Source organism: Columba livia, chromosome 3 (genome assembly GCF_036013475.1).
Source record: "Columba livia isolate bColLiv1 breed racing homer chromosome 3, bColLiv1.pat.W.v2, whole genome shotgun sequence".
NCBI lineage: Eukaryota > Metazoa > Chordata > Aves > Columbiformes > Columbidae > Columba > Columba livia.
The window spans coordinates 76841157-76862369 of NC_088604.1; the positions used below are offsets into that span (position 1 = coordinate 76841157).

At 44.0% G+C, this 21213-nt stretch overlaps 1 protein-coding gene across 3 annotated transcripts in view; it reads left to right on the forward strand.

Moving 5' to 3' along the window:
* The first annotated feature begins 6206 nt into the window (after positions 1–6206).
* Positions 6207–21213, forward strand: part of ABCB10 (ATP binding cassette subfamily B member 10) — a 29778-nt gene continuing 14771 nt past the window's right edge. Inside the window, exons 1-3 of one of the 3 annotated variants that reach the window (XM_013369081.3) lie at positions 6207–6463; positions 18858–19058; positions 19405–19607. In XM_013369081.3, the coding sequence (XP_013224535.2) occupies positions 6457–6463; positions 18858–19058; positions 19405–19607 (411 nt within the window). In that variant the 5' untranslated portion in view covers positions 6207–6456. Of the gene's footprint in view, positions 6464–7772; positions 8247–8576; positions 8618–18857; positions 19059–19404; positions 19608–21213 lie in introns of those variants that run through there. The other 2 variants (XM_065057739.1, XM_065057740.1) reach the window with 2 other exon arrangements.

Sequence of the window (21213 nt, forward strand, 5' to 3'; positions counted from 1 at the left end):
GATAGTAAATGATAATTCCCTTCAGCTTCCCTCAGACCTTCTGAACTTTCATGAAAGAATTCTCTTGAGACCATCCAAATAATCAAAAAAAGTTTAGATGACAGCTCACAGTTGCTGTTTTTTATTGTCTCCTTAGGCTGATAAATTACCAAAACCTTTTACCAGAAAAGTGTTTGACCTTTCTGAGATTTGTAACTGCGTGTGCTGCAGCTCAGCTCTGCGAGTACCAGAAACCCTCTGTATGCTTGGAGTTGAATGGCACTGCTAATCTCACGGCTGGGTATCGAAAGTGTGAAGCAGCTCAACAATCTCAGACCAGGGTCAGGCACTTTGGAAAAAAAACAGTATGGGAGATGGTTGTATCACTCATGCTTTGTGCTATGCAGGTCTCTAGGGAGAGCTTTTCCTTCAGATCTGTAGAGCTGATACTGCTCACCAGACTTAAGCGCATTGTATTCTTCAACCTGCAGTAAGCTCTTTGGTTGTTTTGAGTGGTTTTGTTTGATTCTGTAGATTCTAGCCCAGAGATTTCCTTGTGAAATGATTGCTCTTGTATTGTAGCACAGTATAGAAGTGCTTGGCTGACAGCCTCTGTGAATACCAGGGAAGCATATGGCTCATAGTGTTTGCTGGAACTGATTTTGGTGTTTGTTGCCCTATGTCCTGAGCAGCGTTTAGATTTAGAGCAGCTGGACTTCTGGTCCTGAGTAGAACAAACAGCAACCAAAAGGGGGTGGGAGGGTGGAAATAAAGGTAAGGTGGGTAGAGAACAAAGTTTCCTTTTCACATCTTAGTTCTGCTGAATTATTTTGCATAGAAAAGTGATAAATAAAGAGACATAGGAAGCAAATCATATTGTATGTACATAGGCCAAAAGACAGATTTCTGAGGTGTTGGAAAAACACGGATGATATGCCTCAAACCTATAAACTTATGTATTGTGTGGACAGTTTTTGTTGTTCATGGAATGTAAATGTTTGCAGACAGGAAGCCAGGAAATAATCTAGTCTATAAGAAATGTCTACAATTGATTGACAGGCTGAATTTCAAGGCAGAACTGGCAGGAAAGTATGAGTGGGAGGAAGGAATACTATTAAGTCTAGCTAAATTTGGACCATAATCTCTATTTATTGTGTATTTCAGAAATAAGTCTGCATTCGCACAGACCCCTTCCCTTTTCTATTTTAAGTATATATCATGAACACAAAAGCATTTAAGTTGACATAGTTAAGCACACAAATATTAACAAGTGTCATAGCAGGGACTTGCGAGCCCGGGCATAATAGAGTTCTCAGTGATGCAGCCAGGTGCTCCTTCCCCTGCAAAGCTCTGCTCGCTTCACGCACCTCCCGGGCGCTGCAGGGTATCTGGCAGTGCCTGGTGGGAGATGCTCAGAGAAAGCGGGTGTATACACAGCAATCCTTCCATAGTCCACACTCTCATATCTTCTTCCAGTTACTGTTTGTTGGTTTTGGATATTTTTTTTCGTAGACATCCAGAGTTGCGGGCTTTGTATCTGCAATAGCTACTGATGGATTTAGTTTTCATTGATTTTGTCTCATCCCTTTTATTAATCAGCTATATACTTGTAGCTTCCACAGTTTGCTGCAGCAAGAAGTTCTACACTTTGATTTTATGAGCAGGAAAAGTATTCCCTTGACACCAATTATCTGACAATTTTGTTCTGTTCCCTAACCTCTTGAATTAATATAGGCAATGAACAACAAAACACCCTTTCAAAAGGTGCCACCTAGTCCAGGCCACAGTAAATATAGACAAAGCTGAGGTACAAGTCCATGCTTAGTCACTGAATACTGATGAAAGGAAAGGGTATTTGCTCTAATAAACAAACTGTTACACCCATTCACGGGTCTATGCTAAAGGTGCCCTTCCCACTTGTAATGCTGGCAACTCCACAGCAGCCATGCTGTTCAGCCTAAACATCTTAACTTCCCAAATGGTGAAGTTCATTCTATTCCTCCCCATTCTAGTTCGTTTGTGAAAAAGCTGTCTCTTACAAGCGTCTTAAGTCTAAAAACATTTTACAGAAATGATATTTCCATTAGCAGATCCTTTGGGTTCGCCAAGAAAAATGAAAAGGACTTCAGGCCATTTTGCTAACCTCGTTTCCACTGTGCAACTGTTTGTGAGTCCTCCAGGCTCAGTATGTTCTTCAACAAAGTCCTGAAATGGCCTTCCTTTGGAGCGGTGTCTAGTTGCTCATAGTGAGCCAGGCTCTAAAACCGTACCATTACAAGGCACCAATGTGACAGTTAAATTAACTGCCTGGATGTTCCTCGCCAAAGACTATCCCGTCATGCTGCATGTTAGTTATGCACTTTATTTTTTTTAAGTACTGGATAGGAGCCCAAACTGACTGAAATAACTCAACAATGCTCACCATACTCAGTGCATCTCAAGTACAAAATAAGGGTAAAATTTGTCCCTGGACTGGTAGTCTTTTTTAGCAATTTTAAGCATGCATTTTGCTTTCTGTTTCCAGGACACTGTCATACAGCAGCACTGAGCACCACTTACACAGAGAAGGTGGTACATTCTGTCTAAGTGACCAATTTAAAACAAGGCATTATCCACCATCTCTGGCATCCTGCAGAAATGTTCTCTTGGGAAATTCTTGAACAAGGCAGCTGTGGAAACTATTTCTATAACTTGATATCATAGGTGTTACTCTGTAACTAAAATATGCATCCTCTTTTCAAATAGAAGGGCTCACCTGCATTAAGCTGAGGGTTAGTCAATTTCAGAGCCATGCTTGCCTTATTGGTAGCCATGCTTGCTTTATTGGTAGCCCTGCTTTCCTACCTAGTCTAATTCATTGCAGTTCTTTTTAGGATAAAATTGCCCTTACATAAGTTTGTGATCTTCAATGAAGTTGTGATCTTCTGTTTATGACAAGCTTGATAGCAAAGGTATTTTAGCATATAGAGCCGGGGACCAGCCAAGAACAGGACACGATGGTGTTTGGTGCTGTATGAGGATATAATCTAGCAGATGGACAGTGCTCCTCCAACGCTGCCTGAGAACAGGAGGAAGAAACTCTGTCTGAAGCGCTTTGCCCCACCATTGAAGGGAGGGGGGGATGTACCAGTATCACTGCCCCTGCTCTGAAGGATGGAATGGGAGGTGGTGCAGGAGCTATGAGTGTCAGGGAACAGGACTGTGATGGTGTCCACTTCTACTTCTTTGCTATCACTTCTTCCCCGCAGCCAGTAGAGATGCTTCTGTTCACACTGTTACACATCATGCAACACCACCAACTCCAGCAGCTTTGGGAGGATAGCAGAGCTGGTCAGGCAGCTTGTTGAAATAATCAAGCTGTCTTCCTTGCTCATAAATTTCTTGTAATTATTTCCTTAATCAAGCCTGTTTGGTTTTGGTGTTTTGTTTTGGATGTTTTTGGGTTTGCTTCCCCCCCACTCTCCCCCTATATCTTAAAATTGTTTAACAGAGGTAGGCTGTAACACACTGAAGTACCTGTTTCCGTCTTAGAGAAGCCTTTGATCTTGTGAGATTCTTTGGGATATTCAGGGGATGTTCTGAACCCCCTCCCCCTAATTTGGAAAGTGCTGGATCAGACTCTACCCTTAGGGAAGTGGGCTGCCTAGACAGAAGGGGTGAGTGCTGTGGCTCCGTTCAGTGGCACAGCAATGCTCCCGCTGAAACATCCGAAGGCTGAGTTGCACGGGAGTCTCAGGAAGTTCCTACGAGTGATGGACAGAGGAGAGGTAGGTTCCGTAAGAGGAACAAGGCTGCTAGATAACAAACCACACCTGCCAGAAGCAGTTTCTTTATCTCTGGACAGCAGCGATAGTACCTGTCCACTCTGATGTCCACCTTAGGAAAGCCCTGGACATGGCTTTGCAAGAGCTAGTGATGCTTCATAGTTCATGGAGCGGGAAGGGACAGTGCAAATAAGGGCAGAAATGGCTACGTGCTTGCTGCGGTGATGAACTGGGATCAGGCTGTAAGACAACCCCAGGCAAAACAGTGCCGGACACATCTGGAGGACAGCCATTTGTCTGGCATCCAGAAAAGCACTGCAAAACTTGTGTAATGACAACTTGCCCTTTAGAACTAGCACAGATCCTTCCAGAGCTGCACGCAGTTCAACACCAGCAAGCAGCCAAGCTCAAACTATGAGCTCAAACATCCCGAGGTCTGGAGTTGGGAGCACACACGCAATGTTGCAGTATTTTAGGTTAACGCGTTGCAACTTCAACCCGTTGCTGGAGTTGAAATGAGGCACCTTCGCACAGCTTTTACTCTCTTTTTTTTTTTTCTTGTATCGGTGTGCAGTGTAGCTGCAGTTGTTCCTTTTGCCGTTTTTGCTTAAGGCAATAGCAGAGCAATCTGCTTGTGGTAAACAAACTGGAAAAGAATAGTCAGAATTTTAGGCACTCTCTTCCCTCCTGGCAACTCCACTCCACTAGTGCAAACATTTCATGACCACTTAGGATGACTGTATAACCGTCTGTGAGTTGGGGGTTTGTTGTGTTTTTTTACACTATTTTTTTACCCTAGAAGCAAAATCTAAACCAAACAGGAATGTAAAGCTCTGCTGCATCTAAACTTCTCATCACCTTTGCCAGTCAGATCTCACCAGAGAGGAGGCAAGGGGTGCGTGGCTTTCTTTTATTTTTTTTTTTTTTTTTTAATTACTTATCCATAATTGTTTGTTACTTCTCCAAAGTCCCTCAAGAGAAACCATCCTGCATTCTCCAACAGCCTTCATGCTGCAGCCAGCACAGGAAACACATGAGTGCAGAGAACCTGCCTTCCTGAAGCACTGTTTGTGTCTGTGTGGGTTGTTTTATTGTGAGCACGTGGTGCTTCTTATCTGCAAAAATTTGTCAAGGAATCACCACATTAGTCCCAGTGACATCTATGTGCAGGAACAATAGAGCTGCCCCCTGCACGCCTCGCTGCTCGAGCTGCTTGTGCTCCTCTGGCTCAGAGGCACCGTGCACCTGGCAGTGGGAACAGCATGCTTCAGTCGGGTTTAATTTTGTTATGGAGATGGTTTGGTTGCCTTCAAGTGGTGCTGCAAAAGAACACGTATCGTGGGATTTCAATGCATTCTGATGCTTTTGTACTGCTTACTTCACTCAATGCAAAGGCTTTTGTCCTGCAGTGCTTGGTTGTTTCTCCTTGCAGGTGCAGGACAGGCCACAAAACTATTTCAGTATCAAGCAATAGCTGAACATAAATCTAGCATTTGCAGTTTTATCTACAATATGCAACCCCATCAGCCTCCATGCACCTACTCAGATAATGCAAGGACAGCGCAGGCTGAGCAGGACAGCCTGTTGAAGGTCTTCTGGAAGACAGAAACCCATGCCGCTGCCAACTTTCCTAAATGTGACTTTCTCAGTGCCTGCACCTGCCGTCCTTTCACCTGTACCTCCCCTGCACTCACTGGGTTCACCCTCTGCACCTTCCAGCTCCCTGCAGGGGAAGGGGGCCTGGGCTGTGGCAGGTTTGGCAAGAGCCCTGGCCCTCAGTATTGCACCCTGGCCAGAGGTTTGCTCTCTGTACTGCGTCCTAAGCCCCAGTTAACTCCCCGCCTCTGGAGGTGTGGGGTGTGACCAGCCTGGGGCGGCTGTGGGGGCTGTGGTGTGTCCCCACGGCCACAGGGAACGGCGCTGCCCCCAGGGAGCACCACGGCACACACACCCTGCGATGGCGTTGGCCTCCTCACAGCCCGAACAGGCCCAACTAACCATCCCTCCTATTAAAAATATATTAATTTATTGGGTCTTTTCTCCTTTTACAGACTACTTCACCATCGTTTTGCTCCAAAAAGCCCCTCGTGTTCAGGGAACACTGATGCGGCTGAGCCAAGGGCGCTGACCAGGCCTCTCACGGCCCGCGGGAAGCGGCAACGCGCCGCGCCGCCTCTTCAAACGGTCAGCGAATTAGCGAGAAACACACGGAAACCGCCCCAAAAATGGGGGCGGAGGGGGAGTTCAGGTCAAGATTCTCCCCCACCCTGCCCCCTCACAGAGAGGCGGGCGGGGCGGCTCCGCGCAGGGTGAGGCCGAGGGCCTTTCCCCTCAGGCCGCGCTGGGGCCGGCACAAGGGCGGGCGGCCCGCTCGGCCCAGCCCGGCCGGGCGCCGCTCCGCTCCGCCCCGTCCCGCCAGCCTCGCTCCGCGCCCGACGGATCGATTGGTCGCGCCTCAGTTTCGGGGACCGCCGGGGGAAGTTGGGAGCGCCAGAAACGTCCCCCAGGTGTTCTGGGCGGGGAAGCGGCGTGAAAAATCTCCCCATGCTCTTGCCTTGCGCGGTGTCGTGCCCCCTGGCGGGCCGCCGCGCCGCGGGGCGCTGAGGGGAAGGCGGCGGCGTTCTGTGAGGCACCGCAAGCGCTGGAAAATGACCACAGGGTTTGTTTAAATATTACAGTTCCTCCCCGCAGGACAGCATCGTAAAGGGCAGGGATGCCAGGTATGAGAAAGGGAAAATGAACATCTGAGGTGCCGCGGCCCTCGCAGCGTGGGTCTCAAAACGTTTCAGACATCGCCCAAGGGCTGAGGAAGTTTTGTGCCAATTTACTCAAATACGAAGGGAAACAGCCCTAGCAAGGTGGTGATTTTCCCAGGATGAGGCTCCGTCCCTCAGCACTGTGCTCTGGGAGTGCTAACCTCTCAATTTCCCTAAATACTGGCAATTTGACTGTATCATTTGTGGCAGCAAACCACCGTATTCACATTTTCTTCTGATCTTTTAATACAATTTTATTAACCTGCAGACTTTAGAGCCTGGTTGTTCAAACTGCTCTTGCAAACCGGATCTCATGAGTTGGCTTTACTAGCTCACAAAGAAGCTTGACTCCAGTTTTAGAAGTGTCGGTGTCCCTGTCCTGGGCTCCTGGTTGGGGAGAACATGACAAGGGTCCGTTCCCCGCTCCGGGTCCCACAGTGCACGTAGCCTCAGGAAAGCCGCAGCCCCGGTGACTCAGCTCCCTTCTCTTAAACCGGGACTAAGAGCAGCAGATTCTCTGGGAAATGGCTCGTACTCTGAGCAGCGATACGTGGAGAAAACAGCAACGATGAAGGGCTGTTCATGAGGATTCTGTAGCCTCTCGCCTGAGCATGAGAACCTAGGGCTTGTTGATATGGATCCCATGAGCACCAGCCTGGGCACAAGGTCGGGCCTGGGTGTCTCTGACAGGCAGCTCTGCTCTGGCTGGAGATCACAGTATCACACAGTATCACAGTATGTTTGGGATTGGAAGGGACCTCAAAAGATCACCTAGTCCAATCCCCCTGCTGGAGCAGGAACGCCTAGGTGAGGGCGCACAGGAACATGTCCAGGTGGGTTTTGAATGTCTCCAGAGAAGGAGATGTTCCCTTGTCCACACCCAAGTCCGAACCCAGGGACAGAGGCAGGATGTGCTTTGGCCACAGGCCACCAAGGCCTCCTCTGGCATGACCTACACTGCCCTGGAAAGGAGGAACAGGGGAAGAGAACAAACCCTCCCGAAGTAGGGGAAAGTCCTCCCTCCGTTCTCCCGGGGTCAGGCGCGTCAGCCCCCAGCCCGCTCCCAGCTGGGGCCCTGCGGTCACCAGGCAAAGCAGACTCGGGCGCCATTTCTGTGGGCCCGGGCCCTGACCCCATCCTCTGCCCGGGCCGGGCGGCGGCAGAGGGCGCTGGCAGGGGGGCGAGGCGCGGCCCGGTGGCCGGGAGGAGGCCGACAACCGCAGCCTTATCAGCGCGCCGCAGGCCGGCTCGGGCCCGGGCCATCGCGGGTCCCCGGCTGCCGGCCCATGGGCGGCGGCGGCGGCTCGGAGGCGCCTCCTCCTGCCGCAGACCCGCGCGGAGGGACCGGCTACAGAAGCAGCAGCAGCAGCGCCGCCGCCTCGGCTCCGCCGCGCCGGCCGCATGGCGGGCTACGCGCCGCGCCTGCCCTGGCTGCTGCCGCTGCTGCGGCGGGCGGCGCCGCCCCCCTGGGCTCGGGCCGGCGGTGGGGCCGCCGGCCTCCGCACCCCGCCGCGCCCGGCCGGCAGGTGCGGGCCGCCCCCTCCGCCGCCGCTGCGGCCGCCGGGCGCGCCGTCCTGCCACCGCCTCCTTCTCCCGCCAGCGGCGGCGAGCAGCGCCCCGCGCTCCCTGAGCGCCGCTGCGGGCGCGGAGCCGCCGGCGCCGCCGCGGGGGCCTGCGGGCGCCCCGCCGCGCTCCCAGGCTCGGAGGCTGCTGGCGCTGGCGCACCCCGAGCGCTGGAGACTGACAGGTACCGGGGGCCGCCCCGGGGCTTTGTCCGAGCGGGGAGGGGGCGGCGGGGCGCCACGGGGCTCCCCTCGCCCCGCCCGGCGGGTCTCCCGGGGCCGAGGTGCTCGGTGGGCCGGGTGCGCAGCCCAGTCGGGGGGTCCTGCCCTGCCGCCTGCCCGCGGGGCGGGGGCGCCGCCTGGAGCGGCTCCAGGTCGGGTGAAGGAGGAGGTGGAATGTGCCTCCCGAACCCGCGCATCTGGTAGAATGAGAGAACAGCGTGAAATCTTTGAGCGAGCATTTGATAGGTGTGGAAAGCTAAAATCGTGCTTTCCCCCTCCCGCCCCCTTGACACCTCTTCATTTATTGTTCTTTCGAAGGGAAGGCAGAAGTTTTGTAAGTTACAGAACTCCCTGTTTTGCCAGTAGTGTTGTTGGTTAATGCCTCTCTGCATGTTCAATGCTGCTTCACAAGCAGCCTGCGGTAAACTCGGGCCTGAGACTATACAGGAAGAAGTAAAAAGAGGAATCCTAAGTAGTTTGATTTTTGTGTGTGTGTGTGTTCTTTTGTTTGTTTGTGGTGGGGTTTTCTGTGTGTTTTTTGTTTTTTTGGGGGGGTTGTGTTGGTTTTAGTTTTTTAATTCATTAGATAAACTGGAGTTCTACCTCCCAAGAGTTGCTTGCCTAGAAGTTTTGTAAGTTGTTTTGAAAAATATTTATTTATTTTTAGTTTATATGGTGAAGTCAAACACAGTGGTTGTATAAATTGCGCCCTTTACAGAGTGATATAATCTACAAAGAGTAGAAACCTTTTTTCTTGGCATTACATCTCACTGGGATAATACGATAGTAGTTGTCAGTAAGAAAACAATATAATATTATTATGTGGTTTGTTGTTGTGTTTTGGGTTTTTTTTTTAACCCCCCCCTTTATTGGTGGACAGCACCCATATTAATCATGGCAGCGTGAGGCCTGTAGGCTTTTGTAAAAACTTGGGTAGAGTTCATGGAATGGGTAAACGGTGTTCAAAAGAGGTGAAGTAGGTAGACTTAAATAAAGAGGTGGTTTTGAGAAAGATTAAATACTTTGTACATGATTTTATTCACAGTGGATAGTTAATAGAGCTTTATAACATGTTGGCATTACATAGCCCAAGTGTTTTGGATCCAAATTAATTTTTATAAGAAATTAGAAGTATTTTAATGCTGTGAATACATGTTTCAAGCAGCTAATACCACTGTCTTGGGTGTGCAGAATAAAAGCAGAAGAAAATTGATCCAGACAGGGTTGGATGGACGGAGGAAAAGGTGTAATGTTCAGTAAGGCTTCAGTCTTGCTCAGGTTTATTTTTCTTCATTGGCTTGTGGGCTAAAAAGTAAAAAAAAAAACCTTTGCCAGTAACTAATGTTCAGTCTATTCATATTTTATTGAAGAAGTGAGTAGATGATCAGATAGATTACCTGCTGATTTTACAGTGAAGTCCTTTGATTTTCCCACTGAAATGGAAACAAATGAATCAGTTATTTTAAGGATGGCTTTTAAGAGCTAAAGGCCCCTAAGTAACTGAGAAGTGAATTTGGTTTCCTTTACTGGGCACTTGTTGCCAGCTTGTTTATCGCAGGCAGGGCAGGGAATACGTGTTTGTAATTGTGTTTTAAAAGAGGGCTCAGTAGCCTTAATCTGTGCAGTCTGCTGGTGGTTTATTTAAGTAAATAGACTGCCACAGTTACTAAAAATCAGATACATGGAAGTTTGTCTTTTGAGATAACAAAATGGCCTGAATTAAAGTTTTTAAAAAACCCACAACACAACAACTTGATAATATCACATACTGAGGATGGAAAAAATGTGCAAACATAATAACTGCTTTTCAACTTTCTATTGGTCTTGGTTTTAGGAGAGGAGTAACTTTATGTAAAATTTTTCTTTCTTGTTGACTCTACTTAAGGGAAAACTTTCGTTCTTAAATTGTAATTAATTGGGAAGATGGAAAAGCTAACAAGGAAGATATTTTTCATCATTATGGAGTGTAGGAGTACCAAATAATGGATAAAATGCCTTTTAAGTGGTTGTAGGGAAATCACATCTGCCAGTTGTATCTAAGATGTTAAAATATGTTGCATTTTGTTCCTGTTCCATATTTGTACTGAGAAACTAGTCCTAAGAACTCTGTGTCTGTTTTTCCTGCATTCAAAGAAAGAGGAAGGCTGATGGTTTCACTGTGTGAAACAATGAACCTAGGGTAAATCATTTAATTTCCTCTTCAAGTCTGTATAAATGGTAAGCAAATGATGTGGGATCTCTTCGGAGGCTTCACAGGTGCAGTTTTGTTTTGCAAGAAAGTTTGGCTCTTCCAGATCTTTTGCATTTTATATAAGGTATAGTTGGTAATACAGGTGCATAGCATTACTGCTGTGGAGTGATACACACCTTTTCTGTGATCTCACGTGGCACAGGTCGTGATATTCTGCTCGTTGCAGTTGCATGTTGACATTCACAGTCACAGACGGTGAAGTAGTTGTAGTGATGCCAGTGAAGGTCCGGGGAGCAGAGAGTGATTTGTGAGGAAGCTGAGCAAGACTTTGATCACCTGTCTTGGTGCAGTGGGGAGAAGGTGTCAGCTGAGGAGACGCAGGTACAGAGGTGAAGGTGACCTGCTCGGGGTGTGACTGTCACCGAAAGAGACTGTTGCACCTTATTTTACACAGGGCCTCTTCACCATCTGCTGGCCAAGGAAGAAGCGATGAGCTCTGGCCAAGAGTCCCAGCATGCTGGCACATAGCATCTCTTGCGATGCTCTCCTTGCTGAAGGAGAGTCTGACCCTTCACAGGCTCTTAGGCATAAAAATAGATGTACCAAATATCTTTCTGCCAGAAAAAGAAAAATATATATCAGCATAATGTGTTCCATGTTTCCTCTCCAGTTACTTCTAGGGTTGGGTAGAGCTTTGAAAACATTTTAAACAGGACATCTTTGTTAAATTTTGCTGTTCATATTAACAGTGGTAAAAAGATGGCTAAATACTATGGTGGGAATTCTGTTAGTGGCCACAGTTTTCTGCAGTGCCATTAGGAGTCCGTAAATTTGCAAATTCTGTAAAACCTCCCAGGTTTAACAAAGGAGAAAAGTAATTTTAGGAGTTCTTTGGCTGATGCTGTGCAGGCAGTTCAGGTAAACCTGTCTTCAGTTACATTCAATTCCCACGGAAGAGGACAGGGCCATTGTTTAGATTATTAAATCTTGCTGTGTGTGCGAGGCCACAAAAATGCCTTTTCAAAATGATGCCTCTTATTTCCTCCTGCCTCCTTGCTTGTCCCTGTGAGAATCTCTCTGTTGCGCTTTATCCAAACCACACTCAAAGAAAACAATAGTTGTATTGAATTGTAAAGTAAGCACAAGGAACTCTGAAATTTTTAATCCAATAGCAATGAGTGCCTTTTCCCTATGTAACACTTCCTGCCCGCTGAGCCAAAGAAAGAAGGATTGTTTTGTACACAGGTCTTCTCTAGACATGTGCAAGAGATGTTATTTCATAGGTTTCATTTTAGAATTTTGGATGTAATTTGTAATAACTATCTTCCTATAGGTTAAAATTTGCCATGAAATTGGCAGACCACTGCCTTGTTCATAATGTGATTTTTCTGTGCTTTAAAGTTACACCAGAGTTGTACTTTCCCGTACATCTACAGCAATCTGATATTTCTCATTCATGTTTTGTAGTTTGTAATGAAGAATAAGTGCCTATGAAAACAATTCTTAAAAAAAGGCAATTAAAACAAAATGAAAATGTTGTACTTAAGACTACTTGATTTTTTTTTTAGATGTATTCTTTGTAATGTAGTTCAGAAACTGTTTTCATAATTAATTTGATTGGGGTAGTATGCAATTTGAATATTTTGTACAAGATACAGACAGAAATGTGGAACACATCAGCTGCATTGCTACTAGTAAGTCATGCTTTTGGTTACTTATACTTGTACAACCTGACATTTTTTATGTTAAGTGCTTGAGTAGAAGTATCTCTGAAAATTTCAGTTATTTTAGGAAATTAAATTGGACGGATAATATGTATTTAGTTTGTAGTAACATTTAAATGGTTTAATTTTGAAACTTTTGCTCTGCCAAGCTTTGTGGCATGACTTTGAACGTCAGCAGGCAATCCACACGGTGTTAAGGACATGCTTTTCCTGCCTCCATTTAAAAATTAATGGAAAGTCAGCCATGTGGTATCTCTGAAAAATCATTTTCCATACACCCATTCCACCCTTGACAGTAGGGCAAGTTAATTCTGTAGCGTGCGTAGTGGTAAGGATGCTAGTGGGAGCAGAGGGAGGGCTCACAGGCACTAGAACACCCTTCTCTTTGGAAGCCGGATTGAACCCTGGTCTTGTCAATCTTGTGTGCTGTCACCCTGTAGCTGGGAAATTCCTGGCCAAAATTTGGGTTCACCTCTCAAGTCCATGTATGTGGCCACTGTTTGTTACTGTAAAGTGGCTATGCTCATCTCAAAGCAACTCAACAACCACACTTGAATTTCCTGAAGGCAATTCTTGTGAGTTTGAAATCGTAATTCCTGTATATATGATACAGATAGGGATAATGTACTGATTGTTTTCTCATGTGCAGTGTGCCTTTTGTAGAAATCAAATAGGCTTACATGTGTTTTTTTGTTTCCCCACTTAGTTTTTCTTCTGATTTTGGAATGAAACTCACAAAAGGTCCAAGCAGCCTTGTAGCTTCGTCACAAAAAGTTTGCTTTCCTGTGGCTAATTGGTGACGGTTCCTTATTTTAAGTTGGTGGTGGACTGTTAATGAAGCTACTTGGATAAGACAACACAGAAACAGTAGCTGCTGACCACTGTGATCAGTTGGGTGCTTATAGCTTGTTTTCTCTGCAGAATATTTTTGCTTTGCTGTTTGTGTAAATTGTGAAGATAGAAGAAATACTCGCAAGATTGGTCTGACATAAAGACTCTTCTACACAAGATAAATATGAACAAATTAAATGCTTCAATTTTAAACACATGGTGAGAAAGAAGCTGTGCTCTCTCCTGAAGATGTAGAGTTAATTTATTACTTTACAACATTTGGTGATTAGAAAGTTGGCTGATTTTTATGGCTGAGGATAATCGATATCATGAGAAAACACAATAGAAATTTTAAAATATATTGTCTTTGAAAGGAATCGTGGCTTAAGTATCTCCAACTGAACTCCCAGAGTGTGTAATTAATGGTTTATGCTATTTTAACGTGTTGTGATAAAATACAGAATTTACTATTGTTTTCCTGCTTTTCTGAGTGAGCTCTTTACTTCTGCTGTATCTGAACTACAGACTGGTGCCTTGTCCTGAAATAGTCCAGGAAAACTGTTGAAAATGTTCACAAGATTCTAGCCTGGCTATATGAGCCATAATTTTATTGTGATATTTGATGGGACAGTAAGCTTTTAGAAAAAAAATGATAGCATTCCGCTTCCCTCTACCCTGAATTGCTTTTACATTTTGTGCGTGGATGGTGAGTTCTCCAAATATTTTCTACAATGGCAAAAAAAAAAAAGAAAAAGTGAAAAAATAAAAAAAATCAATGGGTTCTTGAACAGGCCTGTTTGTGATAAGCTATTTTTTGGATGTCTTAAAAAGACTAGCTTGTGGTACTGTTTGTAGTGAATAACAAATTATAAACTAGAGATAGCATTCCATCTTTGCTCCCAGGCGGAGGTTTTGCACAGCTCTGTGTAGGGCTCCTGTCAGGCTGTGTGCCGTCTCTTCCTCTCCTGTGCAAAGTGAGAGGCTTATTTGCTTTTCCCTTTCTTGGGATTCCCCAAATACCTGTGTTCTGCTCTGCCTGGAAGGGCACTTCTGTTAAAGATCTTCCCTGAAAGCTCCTTCTACAAACCCTCTATAGCCTTTCTCTGCAAAGGCTCCTTGACATTTTGTTTCCTTCACAGCAAAGGATTCCTGGCAAGTCTGTCCTGTTTGATCATAGGAGCCTTGTTGAGGAGCTACCGAGGGTGGTTTCTGTCAGTCCTGAACACCCAAAGACTAAAAGAACAGGCTTTCCTCAAGGTGATAGACTTCTTATGGAAATTGTGTCGTCTAAATGTACTGAGCATGAAAGATGCCACCAGCCAATATTCTGGGGCTTGCTCCTGTGCTGGTATCTTGCTGTGCCCTCCAAACCCTGGACACTGGTCTTGTTCATGAGATATTATCTGAAATGTACCATCTGTCCCTTTTGTTTAATGCTGTGCCACAGCAATTTTCTGCAACTGATAATTTCTCCAAACTGTTGAATAATCCTGGTCAGTAAGATGACCCACAGCATGCTAGCCCTTTAGTCAGATGTCTTGAAAATACTTTCAGTAAGTTGTGCAACTCTATTGTTATTGCACCAAAGCAATCAGTCTTTGTCATTTGAAAACCTGAACTGCTCTTTTGTGCTTAAAAAAATAACAAAAGAAAAAACACCACAGATTCAAATACCACATCAACCATTTATAGAATACTCCTATAAACATTTTCTAAAAACTGATCATCACTGGAAATAGTAACTTGCAAGACTCAGTAACTGATGATACACGCAAATTAAGACAATTCCATTCAAGAAACTAGCAGCTTTCCAAAATGCACCAGGAATACAGTATCCAACTGTGCTGTCAAGACACAAACTGTATTTTTTTTTTTCTGAGCACAGCAGCGCAGTTGTTCTTAATAACGTAAGGAGGACAATTCCAAAAAGTTCTTCTTGCATGATAATAGGTGCAGTCCAGATAACATATATGAATTTACTTTCACTCAGAAAGAAAACCACACCAGTCATACCTACCCTAGAATTGTACAGAACATCCTTAACTGCTTACAGTGTGCTTTGGAAAAAGATTCTATCTTGAAATAAATATTTTCAAAACTGACTCTTTGCAGGGTTGATACCAGTCCTTCAACCTCCCTATATTAATCCAAAACAAATTCCTTGTGGGCAAGGGTTCTCTAAACAGAAATGGACTTTGCCTAACTAATAAATATAAAACTTATCAGTGGATCTTTCTCTCATAAAAGAACAATCGAAGAGCCCGATCCCTGTGCACGCACATGAGAGAACGTAGTAGACTTCATTCATCATTCCTGATGCCCTTGTGGAAATTCAATGTTAAGCTAAAAAAGTCACTGTATATTAGAATAAAACTGCGCAGATAACTGGTAAAGGACAGACATTCTCAGTTATTGGTAGAAGGGTGCTTGTCACAAATCCAAAGCTTGCTTTCTGATCTGCCAAATGAAACCAGTAGAATACTTAAAATATTCAGGGAGGTAGAATTCATAATTTTACTGAATAGTGAAAACCAGCTATTGGGTCTTGTTGCTATGTTACTGTGCACTGCCAAACATCATCATTACCTTATTTTTCTGTTCTTCATCCCTGATGGGCTTGAATGATCTTAATTCGTCTGAGGTCAAATCTTTCTGTATTTGTGTTTAAAATAGTCTTTTCCCTGACAGGCTCGCAAGCCATTTTTTGGCTTTGTACACTTCCACATACTGTACTGGGTGAGAAGGATGCTCTTGTAAGAACCAGCAAAATTAGAGCCTTTCACTCTCTTGGTGGTGTTTGTGTATGTGGAAAATTTGGTTATTACTCTTCGGAGTCCACGTTCTGAAGGGAGGTTTCTGATAGCTCTGTCTAGTTGTTGCCTGTAAACATCCTGGTTTATCAGTTGGTGATCAATTCCTTGCCCCCAAATACATCTATGAAATGAAGCCGCAGATTTTCTGTCATGAAGCAAGCTCATGGTAGCCTTGAAAAAGAGCATGTTGATCTTAATAGTGATGAAGGCATCACTTTGTGCATCCTTCTGGATTTCTGTGCAAATAGACAAGCAAAATGTTTGCGTAATGTTTCCAAGAGGACTGTGCAGCTGCTGCTGGAGCCGGCTTGCTTTGTCTTTGCTGCTGTTACCACGTTGTCATAGCCCTGGTTTGATAAGTTCCATTGATCTGCCTTATATTTGCTTTGTTTTCATTTCAGAGCCTACAAAAAAGATTTACTCTAAAAAATAAAGCTTCCAAAATATGCTCTTTTGTTTGACATAATTTTCTGGGTAACAGAGTAACCTATGTGAAACTAATACTATACAGTTTACTCTGACCTTTTTTTCTGTCAGTAACAACCTTCAGTGTCACTGAAGGGTCTTCGTATCTGGTTGCTGAACACCTTGCGCTCCTCCCTTTAGCCAGTTATCACAGTGACAGCTCTTCTTGGAATGAGGAGATAGAGTGAGTGTTTGCTGATTCCTGTTTCTTCAATTAGTCAGTAGTTTAAAACAACAACAACAACAAGAGCAACATGTTGGCTTCTGTCCTGTTTTCTAGTTGTTCTGCTGGTGTAATCAAAGTGAGAGCTTCAATTAGGGAACCTTATTTTGCATGTGGTTTTTGATTAAATTAATAAAGACAGGTGTATTGCTTAAGGGAAAAATGAAAAAAGACATCTGGATTATATAAGCTTTCATCTTTGAGACTGCATTGTTCTGATGTATTATTGATACTTTCAGTAACGTTTAAGTAGTTTGGTAGTCTTCAGTTTGTTTTATGTGCTAGTATTTGCTTTTAGTTCAGTTAAGACTGTTGGAATTTACTTACAGTGAAACCTACACTAGTTTGAATGAAGAAGAGCTGAAGGTAAATCCAAGCCAGGAAGGTTGTACCATGAGACAGACACATATGGGATTTTTAGCCATACAGTCCTCTTCCTTCAGTTAATTAATATGTCTTGTTCCAGCCAAAACTGAGAAATTGTGTGGACTAGTGGAGATTGAGCTGCCATGCAGCACTGTGCTTATAAGCAACACTTCCCATCATCTTCACCTGCCTCACAGACCAGCTTTTCCAGACAGGAGGTGACCTGGCTTCTGTTGGACTTTGCTGCTTCACACCAATGCAGCCAGCCTGTTAGTAGGGTCACTCTTTCTTATGAAGTTTTAGCTGGTAAATAATATGCTTATGAGATGTGTGCATGGCGTGGATCACATAAGCTTGCAGCAGGAAGTCTTTCCCTTTCTACTCTGGCTTCTTATAGTTTCTACAGCTTCAAGTTAAAGATCCACATCCTTCATTTAGTGGAAGGCGTCCCTGCCCATGGCAGGGGCCTTGGAACTAGATGATCTTTAAGGTCCCCTCCAACCCAAACCATTCTGTCATTCTGTGATCTTTCACGTGCTTGCTGGCCAGAGTGTAATGCAACGGGAAGATCACAAACAAATCATGAATAAGAACTGCAGGCTGGATGCAATGGCAAGAATAAAGGGATAAAGCGTGTTTGGGCAGAGTGTGGAGCTCTCCTGAGACTGCTCTGGGGCACTGCAGGTGAAGGTGCACGGAAGCGTTTGCTTTAGGCAGTGGCTGGTATGTATTTTTTTGTACCTTGAATTCTGCATCATAAATGCACAGCTGTATTTACACTTCAAGTTGCAACTCAAACAAAGCTTTCCACGTGTGTGTGGAGGTGGTAAGAGGCACCAAACCATCTGACACAGATGTTAGAAATACTGACAGCAGTGCACTGCTGGGAGGCTCTCCGCTGTCTTCATCATGGAAGTAACACAAGAAGCTCAGTAGAATGGAACTAAAACTCAGGCAGCTTGAGGATTTTCAGTACATTGTCTTTTTGCCTTTAAAGGCATTATCTGCTAGGGGTTTGTAGCAATCCTAGGGATGGTTGCTCTAGGTGTGGGATTGGCTGTTGGAAAATTACACTGTATAAATGGCATTGTTTGTTGTGGTTCAGTGGTTTTCATATCAGGTTTGTTCAGTTTTCAGTTCGGATGGGTTTTTTTCTAGCTCTCAGCCTTCCAAGTTTGGCTTGCCATTTCAGAATCAAGCTGTGTTCTTGGCTCAAGAAATTTCTTTGCAGATTGAAGTTCAAAAGGCCAAGTCTTGGTCCAGTGTGATTTTCTTACTCTCTGATACAGCTTCAAACCGTTACACAGGTTGTTCCATGGGTGATCTTGCAACTGGAATTCAGGAGCTCTGCTCATCAGCAAATGTACTAATTCAAAGTTACGCTATTATTATTTTATACCAACAATAGTAAAGAGCTAACCAAAACAAATGTATATAAATTTAGCCAGTCAAGAGTAAGTCAAATGGTTCCCTCCCTCCAGTAAAACTGTGTGGTTTAGAGTTCTCAGATCAGATCTTTACTTCAATCCATTGCCATCTCAGAAATAGACAGTTGGAAGCTTTAATATAGTAACAGGCAGGAATAATAAAACCCAAACCAAACGAGAGTTGGAGGATTGTATGTGAGATATGGAAAATTTGGTAATGGCTAATGCTTTCTAAGGATAACATTTGTGAAAAGTTAACTTTGTTGGATGGTGGTGTGGAAGGTTAGACAAGTGATTCCAGGACTGTGCCTGTATACAGAGGCTTTCAGGGTCTTAAAATGTGCCTTACCTAAGTTAATTTGTACAGACACTTGAAATATCCCATTTAGAACTGGTCCTAGTGGAATGCTGATTATTTAATACTGGCCCTATCAAGCTTAATAGAAATTTCAAGTGGAAAATTATTTCATATGTACTATTAATGATCTTGCAAATTCAGAATAATTTCCCTTTCCTTTTCCTTGTTGATTGCAGCTGCTGTTGGTTTTCTGACAGTTTCCAGTGTCATTACCATGTCAGCCCCTTTCTTTCTGGGGAAAGTTATTGACATTATTTATACAAATCCTGGTGAAGACTTCACTGACAGCCTGACCAGCCTGTGTGCCTTGCTGAGTGGAATCTTTTTATGTGGTGCTGCTGCTAATGCTACTCGTGTCTACCTCATGCAGACTGCAGGTGAGAACAGAAGGAAAAATGTGGTACAGAGAGTCATTTTTTTTTCACAGAGTTAGGATATCTAATGATCTGAAAGAAGTTATTGGCACTGGTTGAGAGATACTCTTGGAATCAGTAGCTTTTTTTACTAGATCAAAGGTAAGCTAATAGTGCAAAGGTAAGTATGCCAGAATAATTGTGCACTTTTACTTACTGTTACATGACATCTTAAAGCTCACTCTCTTCTGGTAAATTAAAACTCTGTAATGTTATTTGTTCAGTGCTGCATAATCCTGTGATTTTTCTGTTGTTGGTTTCTGCGTGAAGTCTTATGTGCCATGTTTAGTCAAGCTTCTGTTTCTGACAGGACAAAGAATTGTGAAACGTTTGAGAACAACCATGTTCTCCTCTGTTCTGAAGCAAGAAACTGCTTTCTTTGACAAGACCAGAACAGGAGAGCTGATAAACCGCTTATCTTCAGATACAGCCCTCTTGGGCCGTTCCGTGACTGAAAACCTCTCAGATGGGCTCAGGGCAGGAGCACAAGCGTCTGTGGGGGTCGGAATGATGGTAAGGTGCTTGCTTCCCTGCTTATCCTTTCATGTAGTTTCAAGTTTGTTTCAGTTCTGTTAGGTAAAGTGTGAATGTGATTCAGTCCAGACACTGTTGTGTGTTCTTGGATACAAGTGTATTTCACTGGTTACCTGCAGTAACTTTTATGTACTGCATTGCAACAGATGATGTGCCTGTAGCCACTTGATATTTACTCACAATGCCAAAATACGGAGAAAGAAGGTTTGAAACGAGCTGCTGTTGCTGCCTAAATTTATCAAGCAAAATATAGGAAACAAATAGCTTTACTCTGTTCTCACTGAAGATATTAAAATCAGTGATAATGTTCCCATGGTTGTAGGTAAAATAGGGCGTGAAGGGCCTGATGTAAAAGTCACTGAAGTTGGTTGATTCTGGTTCAGGCCTAAGTGAGCAAAGGCGGCACTCAATATCAAATTACTGCTGAGGACTTGTACAAAAAGCATTAGTCTTTCTGCTTTAGTCTATCAGTAAAGAATATATTTAGGTAGGAAGTGTGTTAATGAAGGCCTCAGTGCGGTGCACCAGTTAGTATTCCTTCGTGGTCAGCTGGATTGCATAAAGATCTGCCTGCCTTTGATTTTTTTGGTTGGTTGGTTGGTTTTGTTTTTTTTGGTGGCATTAATTTCATTATGCTTATCCGAGGAAAGATACGTTGGTTGCAATTATCTTTGTTGAAGGTGTGATAATTTCTGCTGTCTACCTGGAGTTAAAAACAGCAAAAAGTCTCCTCATAAAAATAAGCGTCCAATACTGATGTGATTAGAAACTGTTACGAAGTTTCCACTATGAAGCTTTAAAGCTTTAATACGTTATCAGTGGTAAGAGTTATGGCTTTCTCTATTGATGTAAGCAAAGAGAGTCTAAGGCTTTATGTTACCATAGATTAAATTAAATAACTTTATATAAGGCATTCTGCTCAAAAATGGTGCCATGGTACAGCGTTAAAAGGTTGCCCAGAAAGAAGAGATTATTATCAAATAATTACAAAGACTGTCAAGTTGATTTTGAATTTTTCCGGAGGGTTTTGTTTTCAATACAGAAAGTAAGATGAAATTAAAGCACATTACATCTAGTTTCAATAAATCTTACGAAAATAACCTAATTAGGGGCTGTGATGATGATTGTTACAAGTGATAAGGTTTTGCAACGGTAAATTAAATCCATTATTCCAGGTAACAAGCATTTGTGGGTGTAGGGAGCACTGGTGGCTCCGTCTGTTCCCCGATTACCCAGAAGCCATGTATGATATTTCTCTTCTCAAACTTTCTGTATTACGCTATCTATTTAAAAGTTGTGAGAGCGCTTTAGAAATTATAATAGCTTACATCTTTTCAGCATCCCCAAGAGATTTCCTGGTAGGCCTGTTTACTGGCAGGTTAAGATACTTGGCTAAGACCACACAGCAAATCGGTGAGAAATAAAATTCAGGCCGCTTTGCTTATAGTCCTTTGTTCTAACCATGGGATATATCCCAAATACTGTGGAGAAATGGATATTTTGCCTGGAAGAAATAAAACATGATAAATTCATGTATTCATTCAGCATTCAGGAAAAGACTGGACAATGCCCTCAAACACACGGT